This window comes from Pogona vitticeps, chromosome 2 (genome assembly GCF_051106095.1).
Source record: "Pogona vitticeps strain Pit_001003342236 chromosome 2, PviZW2.1, whole genome shotgun sequence".
Taxonomy (NCBI): domain Eukaryota; kingdom Metazoa; phylum Chordata; class Lepidosauria; order Squamata; family Agamidae; genus Pogona; species Pogona vitticeps.
The window spans coordinates 215,082,897-215,104,586 of record NC_135784.1 but is presented as its reverse complement, the minus strand read 5'-3'; the positions used below and the strand labels follow the sequence as shown (position 1 = coordinate 215,104,586).

Below are 21,690 nucleotides of genomic sequence, written 5' to 3'. Positions count from 1 at the left end.
TAGCAGTTCGAAAGCATGCAAATGTGAGTAGATGAATAGGTACCACCTTGGTGGGAAGGTAATGGCGCTCAGTGTCTAGTCGCGCTGGCCACGTGACCATGGAAACTGATTTTGGACAAACGCTGGCTCTATGGCTTGGAAACAGGGATGAGCACCGTGCCCTAGAGTTAGACATGACTGGACTAAATGCCAAGGGGAACCTTCACATTTATTAATCTTGCTTCAACTGTTCTGTTGACCTTTAAAAACACTATGAGAATGCACAAATCAATCTGTCTATATGTCAAAGTCTATGAAAGAAATACCCCAGATTGCAGAGAAATAGAACTCCTAGAAGGTCTTTTTGTAGGATCTGCAAAGTTACCTTGTTGTAACTTTGAATGTCTGTTATTCAAACCTGATGATTATTTTACAGAATGGCAGAGATGTTTTACCAGATACCTGGTGTTCTCCAGTAATATGGAACACACCCATCAGCTAGTGTGGCCGACAGCCAAGAATTATGACAACTGTGAATGAATTACGAAGCCAACTCAGTTATTTTTCTGATGAATGAATAGTGTATCACACACAGAAAAGCACTTGGTATGAGGAAGTCTACTGAAAAGCTAAAGTGTAATGTTTGAAAAAGCTTTGTATCTGCGTAATGAAGAAAAGTTTGATTCATTAAATTCCTTGGGGTCAGCTGAGGCTGCCAGGTATGCATTAATGATTAATCATCTGGACATAAGTAACCACTACAAATATTCCCTGGATTAGTTTCAGCATAATCCGAATAAGTAGATCTAATTCCTTATTTCAAGAGAGTTTGCTTGGAAACTTTGACACCAGTCTAAAAGAAACAATAAGTGCTCTCTAATATTTGAGAACAGGCTTCTCACAGACATACAACACTAGGCGCTTGAGCACAAGATAACCCACCTCTAGCACTGTCCCATATTAGAAAACACAAGCGATTCTGTGTTTACTGGCAAACTGAACATGAACACCATCGTTGATCAAAGAAACAAGACAAGTCAAATAGCTATAAGAAATGCCTAAGAAAAATAAATAACATTGATAATCGGTTGTGTAGAAAAATATGGTGGTTTTTTTTTTGCGATCTCACAATTCTACTTCAGACTGATGGCAAGACATCTTTCCCCATGTTTCTGAAATCAAATACATTAAACTCCACTCAAATTTACTTCAAGATGATGGCTGTGTTCTAAAAAAAATGGGCCCATTGTGTACAAACCAGCATGCTGGTGCATGATGCTCAACTGCTTCTATTTATCTTTTTTGTGTGTGTGTGAGGAGGAACAAGTAAACAAACTGTGGACCTCTTGTTCTTAATTCTTTTACTGTGATGTAAGATCTAGGAAGTTCCTCCACCACAAAACAAGGGTTGCAAATCTAGAATCAACCATGGCTTAGAACTCTAGAGTTCCAAGTTCTCATTAAAAAAAAATACTTGTGGCAGAAAATCTATAGTTCCTTCAGCCATTACTGCATGCAGCAGAAGTGACGAGATACTGTGCGCCAGCATGTTGATCATTCATGTCTGTCTGTCATTCTAGCTGCCTCCCCAACAGCCATTGGAAGCTTGCACTGTTGGGGTTAGCAGTACTATAAAACCTGTAGATCTCTTTCTTTAAAACAAAGCACAAAGAGAGCCTTGTTTTAATGTAAAAATACAGTTTCTCAACAACTTGAAGTGAAATGAGGGCACTAAGTTAACACAGAAGCATATGGAAATGGATGAGCACAAATCAAGAAGAGCTGAACATGATAAATTAATAAGAAAAAGAACAGCAAAAATAAAAATAGTGTGTCATCATGTCAAGTCGGACTTATGGTAATCCCTTTCATTGCACCATCACATTTCAGCTGTACGCAGCAGAGGCAGGGAAAGCTGCAAGTCCTGGAGACTTTGAGAAGGGGGAAAGTCACCAGTGGTCTAGCTGTCACAGAACAGGATCACAGGTACCAGAAATAAAAACAATGAGCATTTATAGCATAAGAAGACCCTAGCTGGATCTCATTTTCTCACTGAAGCTTACCAGATGCCCATACGATAACCGTAACAAAAACCAACCGGATGTTTAAAAGATACCCATAAGGAAAACAAATGAGGGCACTAAGTTAACATAGAAGCAGTTGGAAATGGAAGATCACATACCAAGAAGAGACAAATGTAAGAAATAAATAATAATAATTGTGTGCTGTCAAGTCAGTTCTAAGTTATTGTGACCCTTTTCAGAGTTTTCTAGGTAGAAACTACTCTACTCAGAACATTTTCTTCTTCTGGGGACATCCTGGGAAAACACAGCTTGCCCAAAGCTACCAGGCTGGAAGGAAGCAGGAAGGCACAGTAGAGATCTGGACTCCCAAACTTTGGCTCTGTAGACAGATAGCTAACTCACTAAGCTATCTAGCCAGCTAAATAAAATAAAATAAAAACTACCCACAAATAGCAGCAAGTTAACAGCAACACATGACGAAGCAAAACAGCCCATCACAGAATAAATAATCCTAAACAGGGTACCAATATTGTAAGTTAAGGAAAATGACTACCGTATTTTTCGCTCCATAAGACGCACCTTTCCATAAGACGCACCAAATTTTTAGGAGAAGAAAACAGGGAAAAAATTATCTGCTTTCTTCTCCTAAAACTTGGTGAGCCTTATGGAGAGGTCCATCTTATGGAACACACCCTAGGGTCCTAGGGTGTGTTCCAGGACCCTTTGGAGCCTCCCCCTGCCTCCCTCGGGGGCCAGAGGGGGTGAAATCGCCAGCTTCTGGGGCTCTTCTGAAGTTTCCCAAGCCTCAGAAGAGCCCCCAAAGGTGGCGGTTTCATCCCCTCTGGCCCCCAGGGGAGGCAGGGTCAGTCTCCAAAGAGTCCTAGGGTGTGTTCTAGGACCCTTTGGAGACTCACCCTGCCTCCCTCAGGGGCCAGAGGGGGCAAAATCGCCACCCTAGGACCCTTTGGAGACTCACCCTGCCTCCCCCGGGCGACAGAGGGGGCAAAATAGGCAGCTTCCAGGACCTTTTCTGAGCCTTTCCAGGCTCAGAAAAGGTCCTGGAAGCTCCCGATTTTGCCCCCGCTGTCCTCGTGGGGGTGGGTGGGTGGGAGCCTGGCAAGGGTCCTGGGAGGCTCCCTTGGACCCTTGCCACGTTCCCCCACCCCCCCATGGGGCCAGGGGGGGTAAATTCGCCAGCTTCTGGGAGTGTTTGGAGGCTCCCCAAGCCTCCAAACACTCCCAGAAGCTGGCGATTTTACCCCCCCCCCCGCCCCGTGGGGGGGTGGGGGGAGGGTGGCAAGGGTCCAATGGAGGCTCCCTTGGACCCTTGCCACCCTCCCCCCACCCCCCACAGAGCGGGGGGGGGGGTTTTAAAATCGCCAGCTTCTGAGAGTGTTTGGAGGCTTATCAAGCTTCCAAACACTCCCAGAACCTGGCGATTTCGCCAGGGCTGGCCCCGCGGGGGGGTGGGGGGAGGGTGGCAAGGGTCCTGGAAGGCTCCCTTGGACCCTTGCCACCCTCCACCCCCCCCATGGGACCAGGGGGGGTAAAATCGCCAGCTTCTGGGAGTGTTTTGAGGCTTGGGAAGCCTCCAAACACCCCCAGAACCTGGCGATTTTGCCAGTGCTGGCCCCGCGGGGGGTGGGGGGAGGGTGGCAAGGGTCCAAGGGAGGCTCCCTTGGACCCTTGCCACCCTCCCCCCACCCCCCACAGAGCGGGGGGGGGTTAAAATCGCCAGCTTCTGAGAGTGTTTGGAGGCTTATCAAGCTTCCAAACACTCCCAGAACCTGGCGATTTCGCCAGGGCTGGCCCCGCGGCGGGGTGGGGGGAGGGTGGCAAGGGTCCTGGAAGGCTCCCTTGGACCCTTGCCACCCTCCACCCCCCCCATGGGACCAGGGGGGGTAAAATCGCCAGCTTCTGGGAGTGTTTTGAGGCTTGGGAAGCCTCCAAACACCCCCAGAACCTGGCGATTTTGCCAGTGCTGGCCCCGCGGGGGGTGGGGGGAGGGTGGCAAGGGTCCAAGGGAGGCTCCCTTGGACCCTTGCCACCCTCCCCCCACCCCCCACAGAGCGGGGGGGGTTAAAATCGCCAGCTTCTGAGAGTGTTTGGAGGCTTATCAAGCTTCCAAACACTCCCAGAACCTGGCGATTTCGCCAGGGCTGGCCCCGCGGGGGGGGGGTGGGGGGAGGGTGGCAAGGGTCCTGGAAGGCTCCCTTGGACCCTTGCCACCCTCCCCCCCCATGGGACCAGGGGGGGTAAAATCGCCAGCTTCTGGGAGTGTTTTGAGGCTTGGGAAGCCTCCAAACACCCCCAGAACCTGGCGATTTTGCCAGTGCTGGCCCGTGCGTGGGTGGGAGGAGCGTCGCAAGGATCTGAGTGAGCTTCCAGGACCCTTGCGACGTTCCCCCCACCTGGAAGCTGGCGATTTCGCCGGTGCTGGCCCCGTGGGGGGTGGGGGAGCCTCGCAAGGGTCCTGGAAGGCTCACCCGGACCCTTGCGACGCTCCCCCCCACGGGGCCAGCAGCGACGAAATTGCTGCATTCACACCATTAGACGCACTGACTTCCCCACCCACATTTTGGAGGGGGGAAAGTGCGTCTTATGGTGCAAAAAATACGGTATATTTCTCATTATCACAGAAGGAACTGGCAACACATAGAACACTATGCATAGCTGCCAAAATTGGATGTTTCCTTTTTTTTTTCCTCTGGCCAGTTTGGTAACCTAACCTAATCTTAATATTTCAGCTTAGTGTGTAACTTCAGGATAATTCACACATTCTCACACACTCCCACACCACTACTCTTGAGTGCATGCTTAAGAATTTGTATAGACAAGCCTTAGGACTAATCTCATATGTCTTAACTAATTCAAAATGGCTGAACCATTCCAATTTATATCAACAGAAAGCAGCTACGGCAACTCGTCTTTCCCATAATCCAATCTAAACACATGCTCCCAGCCTTGTATTTCCTGCCAGGGTTCACTGGTGCACCTTTCCTAATAAAGGTCAATTTTAATGCTTCTGTCTACAGACGCCACACGCTTCTCTGCTGGAACGGGAAAAATGCATAAAAATTAATGTATTGGTAATAGTAATAATCATTTCTGTAGCATTAATTTCAGTGGGATTTGTGAGGTATGCTTAGAACATCCTGTAGCAATTTAAAGCATCTGACAACAAAATATTTTAATATTTTAAACATAAGGAATCATACTTTTATCATCAGAAGGTTGTGTGTATTCATTTTTTAAAAAATTATATGCCTGAGTTCGTAGTACAGAAAAGCACAAAGACTGCAACACAATCCAGTAATGCTTGCTCCTTTATTATTTTTTCTCACTTTTCAGACTCAAAGGTTTCCGATGCAATTTTTTGTATTGTCAAAAATATTTTGCATTTTTGCAGCAATTCTGAACAAGCAAACCACATACATTAATAATGTTAGATTGAAAACTCCAAGGCTTAAGAATATACTAGCAATGGTATCGGAGATGGGAGTTAAAGTGATGGTGGGGACTCTGCCCCATTTTATTTATTTATTTATTTTAGTGCATACAGGTTCCAAAGTTCATTTAAATGAGGACACAGACTTCATAAGCTCAAAGCAACAGCACATATATCAGCTGCTGCACCTGGAAATTTCTGTCTTCAAAAGAAAACTGTGCATGTGTGCACATGCATGAATGCGCATCCACGGCCAGATGCTAAATTAATGATTAGATTTAATTTTATTTTTCATGTATTAGCTACGCCACAATGAATAATTGTTTGGAAGCACAAGACATAAGGAATATTGCAAAAGAGCTGCAATTTCAAGTAACACAAGAGGAATCTGCAGAATAATCATATAACAATCATTAGCCAAACTAAAATAATAAATTGTGTAAGGGTGAACTTGAACAGCTTGTGCCATACGTGCTTTCTGTTATTTTTGGGTGTCTTTATGAACTGATTCTTTGATACGGTATCCAAAGAAAATAAAATGCAAAGATAGAAAAATATCTTCAGTTTTAAAGGTCCTCTTCCAGCTGTATGTTAAGGGGGTGTTTAAAAGTTGTGTAAAAGGGAAACTAATCCCTATTGAGAAATCTTGAATTTACATCCAAGAATTGCATGAATATTCAAAGTCTCAGACCACCCACATTTTCAGTTACATCAATTCTTCATTCAATCCATACAAATGCAAACCATTAGCTCCCTCAACAGCAGAATGTAATGGCCTCAAATTAAAATGACAGGGTAGGAAATGGGAACAAACTATGGGACCTCCACAAGGTTCCTGCTCATGTTGACAGGGAAATAATTAACAGTAATTGAGCCTGAAGTGCATCTTGACTGGTTGTGAAGCATCTCTTTTACTACTAATACAAGCAGAGCATGTGCTGGGATTGCAGCTGGGTTTCAAAATATAGCACACTATATTTTAAAATTTAGTGTGGTTTAAAATACAGGATTTAAAATACAGCACACTGAATCCTTTTTAGGAGAAAGAGAGCATATAAATGTTTTCAATAAACAAATACATTTAAATAATAACATAGTCATGAAACATAATCTGTTGAATGAGAAAATCATGGATCTTTATTTGTATCAGAGTCTTGCATGATCAACAAGTTAACAGTGCAACACGTCTGGAAGTGACAGATTGGTCAGCTGCGTGCCATTGCCCAGGGGATGCTAAAGTGCATTTGCAGTGGGGTTTTTTTTTTCACTCTTTGGGGAGGCTCCTTCTATGTCCCCCAGGGTGGAACTAAAAAAACTTTGCATTTTTTTTTAAAAAAATCGTTCAGCAGCACTTCATCAATACAGTCCAAGGAGCAGCAAAATAGGGCAACTTAACTATCTCCATGAAATAGAAGTTGCAATTTTGGAATTTGTCACAGAGTTCATCAACAAAACCATTTTAGGCAGAAAAAAATAATGCTGAGTTCTGAGGAAGAGGAGCAGAATGTGAGGGTAGTCAAAAGCAACTTTTGTTGTTGTTGTTGTTGTACAGTTTCACTATAACATCTGTCTGATATCTGCCATCTATTCCAGACTTTTCTTTTTCTCACCAAACATTTCCTCAAATCACCTGAAACGGGAATTGTTACTTTATTTCAACTTCCTGTATTTCTTCCTACTTCCCTCCACTCCATTTCATCCTTACTACATCTCTCTTGAGGATTTCCAGTGTAGTAGTGGACACAGTGATGCGCCAGGACTCTGGAGAACAGTGTTTGAATCCCTACTCAGCCATGGAAACTGACTCCTTAAATATCTCACTTACCTTGAAAGCTTATCAGGGTTGCTATAAGTTGGTTTTGACTTGTCGACACAGCACACACGTACATGCACACACACATACACACGCACAAACTCTCTTGAAGGTTGTTAGGCTAACAATGACCAACTCAAAGTTACTCAGCAACCTTTTTGGCAAAATGGAGATCTGAATCCAATGCTTCTCAAGTTGAGCCCAACATTTTTCCACTTGTTAAAAGTACACATATATGTAACAAGCATCCCACCTTTTGGGCAGATTCTTCAAAATTATCTAAGTAAAGCTCTAGAACAGTGATGGTGAACCTTTTTGAGCCCGAGTGCCCAAACTGCAACACAAAATCTACTTATTTATTTCAAAGTGCCAATACTGCAATTAAAACCTGAATGCTGAGGTTTTAGTTTAGAAAAAAAACAACTGTTCCTGCATTGCAATGGTTAAATGCTTGTTTCCCCCACCCACCCCATGGACGGTATTAACAAATAAATACTTACTGGTGGGGCAAATCTGCCTTCCAGTGGGAAGGAGTTCCAAAGACTGGGAGAGTCTTTGAAACACAGCTGTATCTTTGATAGTGCAGGGATGGTGTTAAAATAACCGTATGTGTTTCAAAAACTTAGGTTGTTTTCTTAACGGGCTCCTTATAATATCTTTTTCATGGTAAGGGCAAGAAAAAAATGTCCAAAAAGAGGCAAAAAAGCATCAAAGGCTTCATTGTGTGACTGTGCCCATCCTTATTCATTTATTACTTTCATTTACAGTATTCCCCCTAGCTCAGGGCTTCGAAAAGCTCCTTTTGGTGCAAATGCTGGAAGATAACTTTTGGGAGCACCAGCCTAGAATCCTGTCAGAAGGCCAACATGGGGAGATTTAACAATCAGAGGGATTGGTGACAGGAGATACATTAATAGGCCACAAGTTTTAAAAAAAATCATGCAAAATGCAAGCTTTTGTGGATGAATCACATGATCAGAGGGACTGTTGACATCATCTTCAGGACTCAGCCAATCCCGAGGGTGCTGCTGCTGCTGCCTTGGGAACCCAACCCCACTCTCCTGGGTCTTTGTGACCTCACTGGGGCCCCACCTCTCTGCTGGCAGATAAAAGAGGCTTGCTGGGCAGGACAGGAGACCAGAAGGGAAGCCAGTGGGCAGAGGGCAGTCTGGCAAAGAGAGCAGCAGTGGCTGCAGGGGACCCAGCCCTTCTGCCCAAGGCAAGTTCTCTCACGAAAGCAGATGGACTTGCTGAGTGGGCTTGCAAGTTAACAGCTCGAGGCTGGTGAGATCCATGAATTGAAGCTGGCTGATGTCAGTGATGGACCGGGAGGAAGTCGGTGGACGTTGGCAGAGAGAAGCTGGTGGAATCTCCCTGTGGAAGCTGGCTGAGGCCGTAAGGCGGAGGCTGGCAGAGGTTGGTGGATGAAGCCGGGAAATGTTAGCCTCCTGAAACTAGCTGGAGGAAGCTTGGTGGATATCTGTGGATGGAAACCCAGCCGTGTGTGTGAATGGCTGGGAGTGAAGGTGTGTATGTGTCGGGAGTGGCTGATGTGTGTGAATGTGTGTGTGAATGGGCTGGCTGGCGTTCTGTGGGGATGTCGTCGGGGCATGTGTGTGTCCCAAGCATTTGGGAGCTGGCAGAGCCAGGCTTCAGAAGCGGAGTGGAAGAGATGAACGGATGGATATTCCTGGTGGAAGCCAGTGGATGTTGACAGGCGGAACTTCGGGATGAAGTTGCCAGAGCATTGGTCGGTGGATACGCCTGGGCTGAAGCCAGTTGATGGCAGTGGACGAGCTCACCCCTCAGTTGTTTTTTTTTTTCTCTTTCTCTTGCAGGGCCCGATGTGTCCTCTTCCCCAGGGGGATGTGAGGGACCAGAAGGCAGGCATCCTGCTGGAGCTGAAACAGGCCATTGTCTCCGCTGAGGATACCCATTTAGCCTCTTTTCCAAAACCAATAAAAGAATTTTCGAAATGGTTTTGAAGTGTTGTCTTTGTTTTGGACTGTCACGGGATTATCTTCCCTATTCCCTCATTATATCTGGGGCCCAATGTCTTTGTGAAGTCATGGTGTGGGGCCTTGTGATGTCACAGGAATTGGGAACATAATATTTCTCTATCCATGTGTTGAGGGAGTGAGCTAGGCATTGTGGGTTCCCTATCTGAGCTCCTAAGCAAGTATATTATGTGTCGTGTTGGACAGACACAGGAAGCCAGTGAGCCCTGGTGCCATTCGGAGAGGGTTGGAGTTGGGTACCCAAACACTATGGCCACCCCGTAACAATAAACGCGACTCGCTCCTTCCCGTCCACCACTGCTGCTCACGTTTGTTTGCCTGGCCTGGAGATTAAGGGGAGCCCAGCCATTTCCTGGCACAGCAGCTCATTCTTTGAGACCTGGCAAGCCTCATCATCATCAACACCATGAGCACTCCATGGACAGCTCCTTCCAGAGTACAAGTGGGGAGAAAATATGCCACTTCGAAGAATCTTCCAGTCCAAACTCTCACGCCAGTGCCACAATCGAGGAAATGGAGATGGGCAATGATTTGGAGATGAGCATAGATTAAAATTCACATGGATCTATGCCATGGATAGATGGCAAAAATGCACTGGTACTGCAAAATCTGCTGGCTTGAGTGCAGTGGCTGCCTCTGAGTGCCTAGTGCAGTGATGGTGAACCTTATTTATCTCAAAGTGACAATACTGCAATTAAAACCTGAATTCTGAAGTTTTTGTTTAGAAAAATACAACTGCTTCTGTACTGCAAAGGTTAAATGCTTGTGTTTTTCCCTCTCTATGGGCCATATTAACAAATAAATACTTACTGGTCTTCCAATTCCCCCATTGGGCTAGACCGATAATGGTTGCCCCGAGAGAGGCCCAGAAAACAGCCACTAGAAATTGGGCCTTCTCAGTGGTAGCTCCACAACTATGGAACTCTCTTCCACCTGAAGTCCTCCTGGCCCCTTCACTGGGCACATTCGAAAAGCTACTAAAAACCTGGCTATTTAGACAGACCTCCCCTGAATAAACTACACTCTGATACAATAGTGTCCAATAATGTAACTTCTATCATACTGCCATGCTCCATGTTTTTATTTTCTTCTATGCTTTTAATTGTATTTATTGTATCATAATTTTATCCTCACTTCACTTTGATTTTTTATTTTCACCTCTATGTTTTAATGTTGCTATTTGCTATTTTGTTACTCTCGTTTTTTGTTATTTGTTGTAAACTACCCAGGGTGGCTTTGGCTGCCAGATAAATAAATAAATAAATAAATAAATAAATAAATAAATAAATAAATAAATAAATAAATAAATAAATAAATAAATAAATAAATAAATAAATAAATTGTATATGAGGATGTTTGTGAAGGACAGTGTCAGTTAGAACTATGTAGCCTACCTCACATCCCCCAAAGCTATCTTACTTTGTTCCACTCTGGTGAATTATAGTGTCCCATTACCAAAACTGAGGTAATATTAAACTGCCACCCAGGGCAACGTCTGCAGGGAGGATGGAAGAGGGACATTACTTTATCCTTCATTTCAGGTAGCCATTTCAAGACCTGGTCTGGGTTAACAAAAGAGCAGAAAGTCCCTTTCTCCTTTTGAGACAAAACATTTGTTAGGGGATACAAATGTTTGTAAATAAGAAACAGCACTATTCAGGGGACTGAACAGGTCAGAGGACACTAAATTGGTTGTGTGTTTTCACCTTTGTACCTTCACATAATGAAATGTAACTGAACAATTAACCCTTTCCTTTCCCCTCTGTTTCATACATATTGTCACCATACAGGGAAGGGGGGGATTGATAAAGGACAAGTAATTATCGTCATGACAGAATTTTCTATCTAGCATGTAGCCACAGTTTTAGAGAAAACGCCCACTGTAAAATAAAAGCCAAGTTTTTTAGTCTAAGGCTGTTATCAACTCAATTTCATTCCTCTACTCCTACTCACAATGTGTATCCATCATAACATTGTTGGGGACTGAAGAGATACTAAAGAATAGGAAGATAGTGTTATTTGTATCAAAAACTCTGTGGTACTCCAGACACTACATTTCATCCCATTTACAACTAACTCCTAAGCAACAGTTTTACTTAAGAGCATTTCTTGAAATCCTCCCAATACTCTGCATGGACGCATATAAAACCAAAGAGGATGGGTTTAGTAAGATTAACCCAGAAAACATATCAATTATGTAAAAAGGCATTGAAAAATTCCACTCAAGCATTTCTTCAGTAAATTAATTTGCTAATGGAAACTGTCACATAAATCCAATATACAAAAACAACAAAGATGCACCTCTTAAGAAATCAAACCAAGGCACAATGTAGTCAAAAGGAATACAGCTGTATAAACCAATTGCACATTTATAACTAGATATAGAACAATACATTTAGAGGAACTTCAGTCACTGTTCCAAGTCTCATTTGTGATATGCAGCCTTAGGGAAAGAGGCAAGCTATTTATTATTATTATTATTATTATTATTATTATTATTATTATTATTATCATTATTATTATTATTATTATTATTATTATTATTATTATTATTATTATTATTTTCATTCATTCATTCATTCATTCATTCATTCATTCATTCATTCATTCATTCATTCATTCATTTAATTTATACCCCACCTGTTTGGTCGGTGAGGACCACTCTAGGCGGCTTGAATTGCCTTGCGTGCCATATCATTCCCCATTGTAGAAACAAAAGGGTACAGTACCTGTCTCTGGTTGGGGGGGGGGGGACTGGCCAACACCTCCTTGGTATCACATCTGCCATCACTACCATCCTCACTGCCAACCACCTGCCACTTACCAGCTGTAGTGGGAGTACGCCATCCACACCATCCTTATTATACTTGTCCTTCTCAACATATACACATCGATAGTGGAACTAGAATACTCAGGAGGACAGCTTACCATATTCACAAACATCCATATTCCTGTCCATGGCAGGTATATTGTGCCCTCTCCCTAATTATTAACTGTGCCTATACAGAAGGAATAGAGGCCAAAGAAGAGGAAGCAGACAAGGATTCAGGTATTGGTCCCTTTGTTCTTAAGCTCGAGTTTTGTCCTGGTACAGAAAGGTACACTTTGAAAGCAATTCATTTGGGAAGATGCATCAGGGAATTGCTCTCACAAAAATACTGCAGGGATTCAACACCGAAGTGATGCAGATAAAACTCTGCAAATGGGGATGGGTGGATTTCAATTTAAAGCAAAAAAGTTATGACATGGCAATTCTCACCCTCCAAAAATAAGGACATTCAAACCACAGAACACTCCCTCTCCATCCTCCTTCAAATCAAAGGCCTCCTGATACAGCAAAGCAAAGAAACGGTACACCATTTTTATACCTAAATTCCACCCAAGCAAACACTATAACATAACCTCATTAGCCAGCCACTCCCTGTACAGCACATCATTAGGGTTATGAACAAGCTAAAATGAAACCCAGCCTTTGAAGGTGCCTATACAACAAAAACAAGAACAAGGTCACCTTCAGGAATAACATTTATTTCAGTGTGAGCTTTTATTGATTATAAACCACTTCCTCAGATACAAGGAATGAAATTTTAAGCCACAAGTTTATATACATGTAATACATTGTGGCAGTGGGTACCACCCAGTGAAGAGGGATAGGCACAGATAATGATAGTATGATAACTTCAAAGTGACTATACCATGGTTGAGGAAAATAAAGAACTTTGAGGGTGTTAATTACATAAGCATCCTCAGGACAACTAGAATGCTTATGTAATCTTATGTAAATCAGGACATCTACGAGCAACAGACCTGCAATGCAGGCCCAGCCCAAAAGATTTTTATACAGCTGATTTTTACCTGTTTTTTTCTCTTTTTTACCAAAAAAAGAAAAAAAAAAGGTAAAAATCAGCTCTACAAAGCCCATCAAGGTCTCCAATCCAATTCTAGTTTGATCCCTAAGGGGGAAAATGTATCTACTTATAAAGCAGAGTAGATTGCCATTAAAGCCTATCTCACATCCAATTCTGCTTACTACAAAGGCAATACTCATAAATCTGCCCCACAGAGGGCTTTGCCATGCTGCTCATAGTTCCCCTCCAGGATGGGATTGAGCTGTATTCCACCAAGAGAGAGTCCTATTCAACGTGGGTGGGGCAGAAAAACATAATTTCTGTTCTGTAACTGGTGCTCTACTTTGCCCACTGGGATAAAGGGCACCAAAATTGCAAATGTTGTTGGCAGGATGGAGAGATGGAACTGTAGAATCTGAGAGTAATTAAAAAAAAACAACTAGTTTTAAAAACAAACAAAAAAAGCAAATCAGTGTCATGACTATCACCATTTGTTTCTATAGGGGAGATAACATGAAACAAAAGCTGCCAGCAATAAACACAGCCCAAAAAGGTAGGGTCACCATATATCTGATTTTTTTATGTGGCTGGGGTCTAACTTCTCAGCAAATTAAAGGGTAATGTTATTTTCAAAGAACTGTAGAGCAATATGTTGGTTGCAAAATTAAAAAGAATTTCAAAATTTGAAAACTTCAGGACTGCAACTACTACGTTCAATACCTTCTAACAGGAACTTTGGAAAGGTGTACAACTCTTAGATGCAACTGTAAACTTACCTACACTAGTAGGAAATATGTCTTCATTGTTGATTTGCACTTCAATCCAATCCATTAAAAGATTCATATACTGAGGTGCTGGCAATGCTGTAGGTTTCTTGTACTTCAGATCATCCTGCCACCGATATTCATACTTTGGCCCACCTGACATCACAGGGCAGGTCCTTTCTGTGCAGAATTCACAGATCGTTCCATAGATCAAGTTGATCCTGTTGAAAAAGTCAACCACATGAACTGCTACCCAGTCATTGAGATCTTCTCCACTGGGTAACTGGACAGCAGCCTTCAGGTCCACTCCAGAGTTCAGTGAGGCCTGAGCTCGTTTGTGAAGTTCAAACCTCTGTGTTCCAGGTTCAAATTTCCGTTTGGGACGGAATGTCTTGTCCTTATTAAAAACTTGCTTCAGTGCAATGGACATGTCTTCTAGCTTGCAAGTTTCCAACAAAAACAGGGACTGGAATGATGACACAATAAATCTGGGGAGGGGAAAGATTTCTCCAGATGAATGTCTAGTCCACTAGCTCTTCCTGTTCAAAATTTTCTTAGGTGACCTCATGTTCCTGAAGATTCAAAGGGGGAAAGAATATAATTTAGTGGTAAATATGACTGCCAACAGCATGCTGGAGGTTTTAACATCTACCCTGAAATCTAAAAGTACTCTTCCTGAACAGATTGCCCAATTAGCACATCCAGATAGCCAGCCAAGCCTCAGCCTCCCTCCTTTCTGCTTCTTCAGTTCAACAATACAGCTAAAATAGGCTAAAATGTCCATTCTAAAGCATCTTTAAAAGAATAAAATACAAAACACCAAAAGGAAAGTAGAAGCAATAGATACAACGGATACTTTGCTAATCCCACCAAAGCAGGTGACCAAGGCCTAGCTATTTATTTTATTTATTTATTTATTTATTTATTAAATTTATACCCCCACCCCTCTAGACCATGTCTACTTAGCTACCACTAAGGCAAGAAGCCTATGTATCAGGGCTGTACTACTTCATGTTGATCCTCTACTTTTTTTAAAAAAAAAGCCATCCAAACAGAAAACACAGAGAAGTGCAGAGACCAGGTTTTTAAATGGGGATATGGAGAATAATTCCTCTACCTTTAATTACCCAGAAAAACAAATTACATTAAAAGCTGCACCTGTTGAAATTTCCTCTTCTACTTGACTATTAAAGGTACAAGGACCCTGATCTCTTTTTCCTGTGGTCACTCTAGTTCAAACTTAGTCTACAGCAAATTTGGTTGACTGCCAGATGTGCTGTGGAGAAACGTTCATTCATGAGACTCTTCAAAGAAGCTGGAATGATATTATCCAGACACAGCCATTTGATCAACACAGTACAGACTAGAGCACAATTTCTGACAAATGTGGGAGCCACCATATTCACTGGTTTGTCAGGAATGGCCTCTGTGAATTTAATGGAAGCCTGCTATGCAACAGAAGACATGGGGAAGTGGTTTAAGGTGCACAATAAATTCAGGGTGCTGTGATAATACAGGATACTGGGCAGGCCTGCCGGTTGTAACTACTGGTTTGCATAAACATAATATACATGGTCAACAATTTCCAGCACCTGTATTTTAGGCAGAAATAAATAAGCTGCATTTGGCAGAAAAAATGTGATTATTATTACCCATCTTGGGTACTGTCACCAACCGAGAAATCCTAGTAAGTTTCCGAGATGCATTAGAAAACGACTAGATTGGAAAGTTCTTGACCGCTTTTATCACTGGACCCATCTGTTATGTAGAGTCTACAGACCACAAAGGCTCTAACTGAACCTAGATGTGCGAAATGGCAAATTAGAATTGGTTATTTACAAGAACAGTCTTTATTTTATTCCTCTCCTTCCATGCACAGAAAGAGATTTTTAAACATGCAGCATAAAAATATCATCTGACTTTCATGGGATTCTGTGGAAAACCAAACCCTCATGACGTTATGCTTTAGCCCTTCTGCTATCATATTCTTATTATTACTTTTTTAAGCAGAGAGAACACTTCCTTTTGAAAATGTCATGACTATTTATTTATTTAAAATATTTTACCCTGCCTTTCTCCTTAAAGAGGACCCACGGCAACATTCATAATCCAAAGACAATATTTACAGTTTAAAAGACTTGGTTACTCACTGTAACTATGGTTCTTCAAGTGGTGATCCATAGTTACAGCGAATAACCAAGTCGTATTCTTCATGGTGTCCATGTATGCACACAAGAAAGGATGACTTGCAAGCTAAAGTTTGGAGATGGGAATTACGCCAGAACAGAAGATAGAACAGCCCGTCCAAAAGCAGCATCTTTCTGGGCTTTGATGTCCAATCTGTAATAGGTGACAAATCTTGATGGTCTAGATCATGTCGCCACTCAGCAGATTTCTTGTGTATCTACACCACTTAGAAACACAGTGGAGGAGAGCTGGAGACAGAGGTTTATTTGTTACTTCGTAAGTCAGAGAAATGGCTTGAGAGATCCATTTAGAGAAGTGTTGAGAGGAGATTGGTAGCAGACAAAAAGCCTGGTAGTGTGTCTAAAGTCTTTCATCCTGTCTAGGTAGAAAGCCCAGCCCTCTTGATGTCCCAAGGAGTGAAATGATCTTTCCAAGTTCTCTGGTGAAGGACAAAAAGTAGGTAAAATAAGAGGTGGTGACACGTAGAAACGGGGAGCCGCCTTAAGTAGGAAAGTAATGTCCATGTGGAGGGTTACTTTATCTTGGGAAGAGATGATGTATGGAAGATTTCAGCATAAGGCAATCAGTTCGGCAGCCCGGCAGGCAGAAGCACTACCTTGACAGTTAGTAGACAAAAGTTTGCCATTGCCAGGGGCTCAAAGGGGTGTTTGGTAAGCTGAGAAAGAACCAAGGAAAGAGACCAGGGATCATGCAAGGGCTGCACGTCCGCATATGCATTCTGGAGGCCTTTCAGAAACTTTCTTAAAGTTGGATGTTTGAAGAACTGGGAAGATGAGTAGCCTGGCTGTGAGACAGATCTTGATAGAGAAGTTGGAGAGTTCCTGGTGCTTAAGGTGTAGTAGGAAGGCTAAAATGGTAGACAGAAAGGCTGGAGAGTCTGACAGATTCTGAGAGGATGTGTAAAGTTGGAATTTCCTCCACTTATACTGGAAGAATCAATTAGAGCAGGGCCATCTTGCTTGTTCTAGGATGCTGGCAAGGAGGGGAATATCCTCCAAGCAGTGTGCTTCAGCTGAGTGATGTTGGGATGAAGGTCCATGCCGTGATGTTGAGAGAGAAGGTTGGGGTGAAGAGGCAGCCTCCTCCTGTTTGTTGCGGTGAGGAGGAGGATCACAAACCGCCGCTGGTGCAGCCAACTAAGGGGTGAGCAGGATCACATTGGACCGGTTGTGCAAGGTTTTCACAACCATCTGCTGGATAAGAGGAAAGGATGATAACATGCACAGAAGTCAATGAGTGATACACCACTCCCAGATAAGACCTGACAGCTAGAGGTGGCTCAGAGACTTGGTGCTGCCCTGTTTAGGTAATACATTGCTATAATACTGTCCGTGGCAATTTGGACAGTGATGCCTTGGATCATGTTTCTGAACACCCAGGGGGCTTTGAAAATGGCTAGGAGTTTGAGAAATTTGATGTGATGGGTTCTCTTGTGTGCTGACCACTGTGGCGGCAGTGTGCTCCCCATCCCGTCATGCTCACATCTGTGACTAAGAGACAGGAGGGATGTGGCTGGTGGAAAGCAACTCCCAGGTGGAGGTGGCACTCAAATGACCACCAGAGAAGTTGGCAGAGTAGTTGTGAAAGAGGCAGCCTTGTTGGGTGGATCCAGTCTGCTGTTGTAGGCGAGTAGATAGAAAATTGGAGTGGACACATTCTGAGCCTGGAGTGGGGCAGAACGGCCATGGTGAATACCATGAGTCCCAATATTCATTGAACTGAATGGACTGATGTCCGTTGAGTCCAAATAAGTATTTGGACAGAGTCTATAATAGTATGCACTCATGGTCAAGGGAGGAAAGCTTGTGTACACGTGGTGTCAAGAAGTGCCCCAATGTAGTGGATAGACTGAGATGGGATGAAGTGAGATTTTGAAATGTTCACTTGTAGTGCCAGACTTGATAACAGTCATAGGCGAAAACTGGTGTTGGCTTGCAGAGTTCTTTGATCGTATGCCACCAGGAGCCAATCACTGATGTAAGACAATACGGTGATGCCCTGAGTTCTGAGAAAGGCAGCCACTGGCAGCACACACTTTGTAAAGACCCTTGGAGCTGTTGAAAGTCCTATGGAAAGTGCGTGGAATTGATACGTAGGTGTGGTGGTCAAAAAAGAAGCTGAGGAACTGACAATGTCTTAGATGGACTGATACATGGAAGTATGAATCACAAAGATCTATGGATGTGAACCGATCTCCACATTGGAGCAGAGAGAAAATAGACTGTAGTGTGACCATCTGGATATTTGTTGCCAATGCGGAGGTCTGAGAGGATGCAGCCCACCATCCTTTTTGGGCATGGTAAAATACTGAGAAAAGGAGCCATACGTGATGCAATGAGGAGGAACTCTTAATATGGCTCCTTTCCTGAGTAAGGTGTAGATTTCATCCTGAAGGACGAGGGAAGGTGGAGTGCATCTGATATCCCTTGTAAGTGGCAGAGTGGAGAACTCCATGCCGTATCTGTGGGTGATTATGTTGAGAACCCATGCATTCGACGTGATAGCGCCCCAGGTGTTGATCAACAGCACCAAGCGTATATCTGCAGCTACAGGGATAGGAGATGGTGGAGGTAGAGAGATGTGTACAAATATAGCTCGGGCTGGGGCATGTCAAAACCGTTGTCTTGGTTTCCTGTCTGCCTTCTTGGTAAAAGCTGCCTATTTGTACTTGGTGCAGGAGGAGGCAGGGTTGAAATGCTGTTGAATGGACCAATCTGATGCTTTGGATCTTTCAGACAGTGACTTGTAATTAGTATATGGGAGAGATCACTTCCAGTGAGGGCGGAAGTGTTGAGGTTTATGCCCATCATCTTGGCATCTTGTTTTCTTTTTGTGGTGGTCCTGCATGAACTCATCGGTTTTAGTGTTAAAGAGGCCCTCTTCATCGAACAGGAGGTCCTCCAGGCAGGACTTGGAAGTCTTCCAGGAGACCCACTGAACGTAACCAGGTATGCTGGCACAGGGTGATGCTTGCTGCCATGCTGTTAACCACACAGTCAGCCACATGATGGGCACCGTGGATTTGCTGTCCTGCCAGGGCATAAGCCTCTTGTTGAAAGGAAATGCCTAGTCATATCCTATCTACTGGTAAAGCAGCAATTATAGTCTGCATTTTTTCCTAGATAAATTGGTTTTCTTGTGGAACCTGGCAAAAACTGAGTCTTTGGCTGGTGGTTTGAAGACTGGAAAGTGCAATGATTTTGCCATTCTTTCTATCAGGTCATTATAGGATGAGAGGTCCTCCAAAAGGGAATGAGGAGCAGGGTCCTGTACATGAGAACTAGGTGAGGATTTTAGGGAGCAACAGATTCCCTTCCCTCTTCCAGCTCGGAGTCAGATATGGTGTCATCAGTTGTCTTTCTCTTGCAGGGGCTGCAGATGTTGCCAGCAGCTGAGGAGGATCATGAGGAGGCTGCAAGGTAAATAGAAAATCTGAATTGGGGGCGAGGCAAAAGCACTTCAGGCAAAGCAGGGCAAAGAGCCAAGGTATGGGTGGCTGGTTAGGGAGATCCAATCCAGCAGCACTTGTACCTGCTGAAGACATACTGCAGTAGATCACTGGGGCTTGTATTTATGTCTCAGTAAAACTCTAGACCAGTCTGTGGTCATGGCAGGACTGGGCCGTGGAGGCAGATCTCCCATCCCCCACGCACTCTCCCCACCCACTTGCATGCATGGCCCGTGACCTGCACGCACTGGCCCACTCACCCATAAGTGCGCCCCTCCCCTCCGCGAGCACACCCTGCCCCTCTGCGAGCGCACTCCGCCCCTTCACGCATGCACGCCCCTCCCCTCGGAGAGTGCCCATCAGATTGAGTGCCCCCCACCAGTCCATGACTCAGAAAAGATTGGGGACTACTGCTCTAGACCCAGAGTGGTTTTGGAACCCATGATGAACAAATGGATAACAATGCTGATCATGGTAACATCAGGATTGATCTCAAGGGATGGTAGCATTGTGTTCTTGAGACTGATAACAAATACTTGCAGAGGATCGAGATCTGCTATGGTCCTGAGATCGGTGGCAGCTCCTGCACAATGGGAATGGCCATCCCATATCACCATACAGAAACCAATGTGGGTAGAAGAAGAGTGTAGTGCACATCCTCACAATATTGAGAGTCTAGTGAGGGAGACCACAACTAACATGGGCTTTATCCGTGCTCTGGGGATAGCGAAGACAAGCGCAATCTCAATCTCCTGTTATCTCTGTTATGACATCTCTCACCTGAGGTGATCGTTGGGTCAGGGAGAGAGAGCTGGATTTCGAATGGCACCCATCCTCTGACACAGGAGGAGGCAGGAACTGCTCCTGGATAGAGACTGTAGGGGAGGTTGCCCTCAGCGAAGCTGCAACACTCTGTACAGAGGGGCTGAGACACTCATCCTCTGAAACCAAGACTGGGAGTTGGTGGTATGGTCAACTGAGGATCCAAGGTAGCTGCAGCACGTTTGGCATCATGAAGTTGCTGCTGCTTTTTCCTCTTAACCACGTCAATATTGGAGGTTGCTGGACACTTTTTGCCTTCCTGCTCAAATTCCTTTGTTGGTTTCAACAGTGGTTTTGAGGTTGAACGTACAGATGGTTCCAAGTCCATGGTGGTCCCCATTTGGTCCATCCACTCAGAAATGGTGGTTTGGGGCTCTGATGTGTCCTAGGAATGGGATCAGTGGCCTGGTGGGATTGTTCCCAGAGGAAGGAATGGAATTGAGACTGGCAGTTTTTGAGAGTAAAAGTGGTAAAGTGTTTGTTCATTTGTTCATACAACTTCTATACCAAGGCCACTCCAGGCAGTCCACAACATGATAAAACAGACAACACTTTAAAAAGCATTAAACATAATAGTTATACAAAGACCAAAATTAAACATACCAGTCCACTTACAGATCTTACAGGACTGGACTAAGTGGACTTCTCCCAAACAAAAAAGGCAGGTGTCATGCCCATCAGATTGGGGGTCTTTTGCCACATGTGGCACATTTCTTCATTAAGGCTGAGGCAGTAAATAGTCAAAAAATGGGGGCTAGAAGCCGTGAGGGGGATAGGGAGGGATGTGAAGGAAGGGTTGCTGAAACTAACTCCTTCCCCCTCTTTTCAGTTGTTTGTAGGAAGAAAGGATAAGGGGGAAATGTAAGAAGGAAAAAGGCAGAGGACTTACAAACCAACAAATAAATAAAATAAAAATGCAGGCAAGTAGCAGAGGCTCCAGAGCAGTCCTTCGCATACTATTGCAGAAGCAGATAAAAACAGAGTTTTTGAGGAGAGCGGAGCAGCACTTGCATATTACAAGCAGAGACAGTCTTTTGTTTTTGAGGCTCTGAAACTTTTCAAACCAGGATTCACACAAGTGCAAACCCCTGTCTGTATGGATACATGGACACCACAAAGGAGAAGAATAAGTACACAAATCCTAAAAAGGATCAAGCAAATACCACACCAAAAGACAGTAAACCAAAGCAACTAACCAAAACCCCATTCAAACTGTAAGGCACAACAATCTATACAAAACCCCCACTCCGGCAACCAGTCACTAAGGGAACGGCTGCCTGAAGAGAAAGGTCTTTGTCCACTTGCAGGAGGGAGGAGG

The 21,690-nt window shown here is 43.8% G+C and overlaps 1 protein-coding gene and 1 long non-coding RNA gene across 6 annotated transcripts in view; one reads left to right on the top strand and one right to left on the bottom strand.

The window, feature by feature from the left end:
- The window catches only part of MOB3B (MOB kinase activator 3B), a 131,270-nt gene that overhangs the window by 57,933 nt on the left and 51,647 nt on the right, over positions 1-21,690 (bottom strand). For all 5 annotated transcript variants that reach the window (XM_072992036.2, XM_072992037.2, XM_078384891.1 and 2 more), the window contains exon 2: positions 13,907-14,466. In XM_072992036.2, the coding sequence (XP_072848137.1) occupies positions 13,907-14,324 (418 nt within the window). In that variant the 5' untranslated portion in view covers positions 14,325-14,466. The remainder of the gene's footprint in view (positions 1-13,906; positions 14,467-21,690) is intronic.
- On the top strand, positions 4,663-9,244 carry LOC140704824 (uncharacterized). Its single transcript, XR_012084268.2, has 2 exons — positions 4,663-8,680; positions 9,103-9,244. It is a non-coding gene; the product is annotated as an uncharacterized LOC140704824 (long non-coding RNA).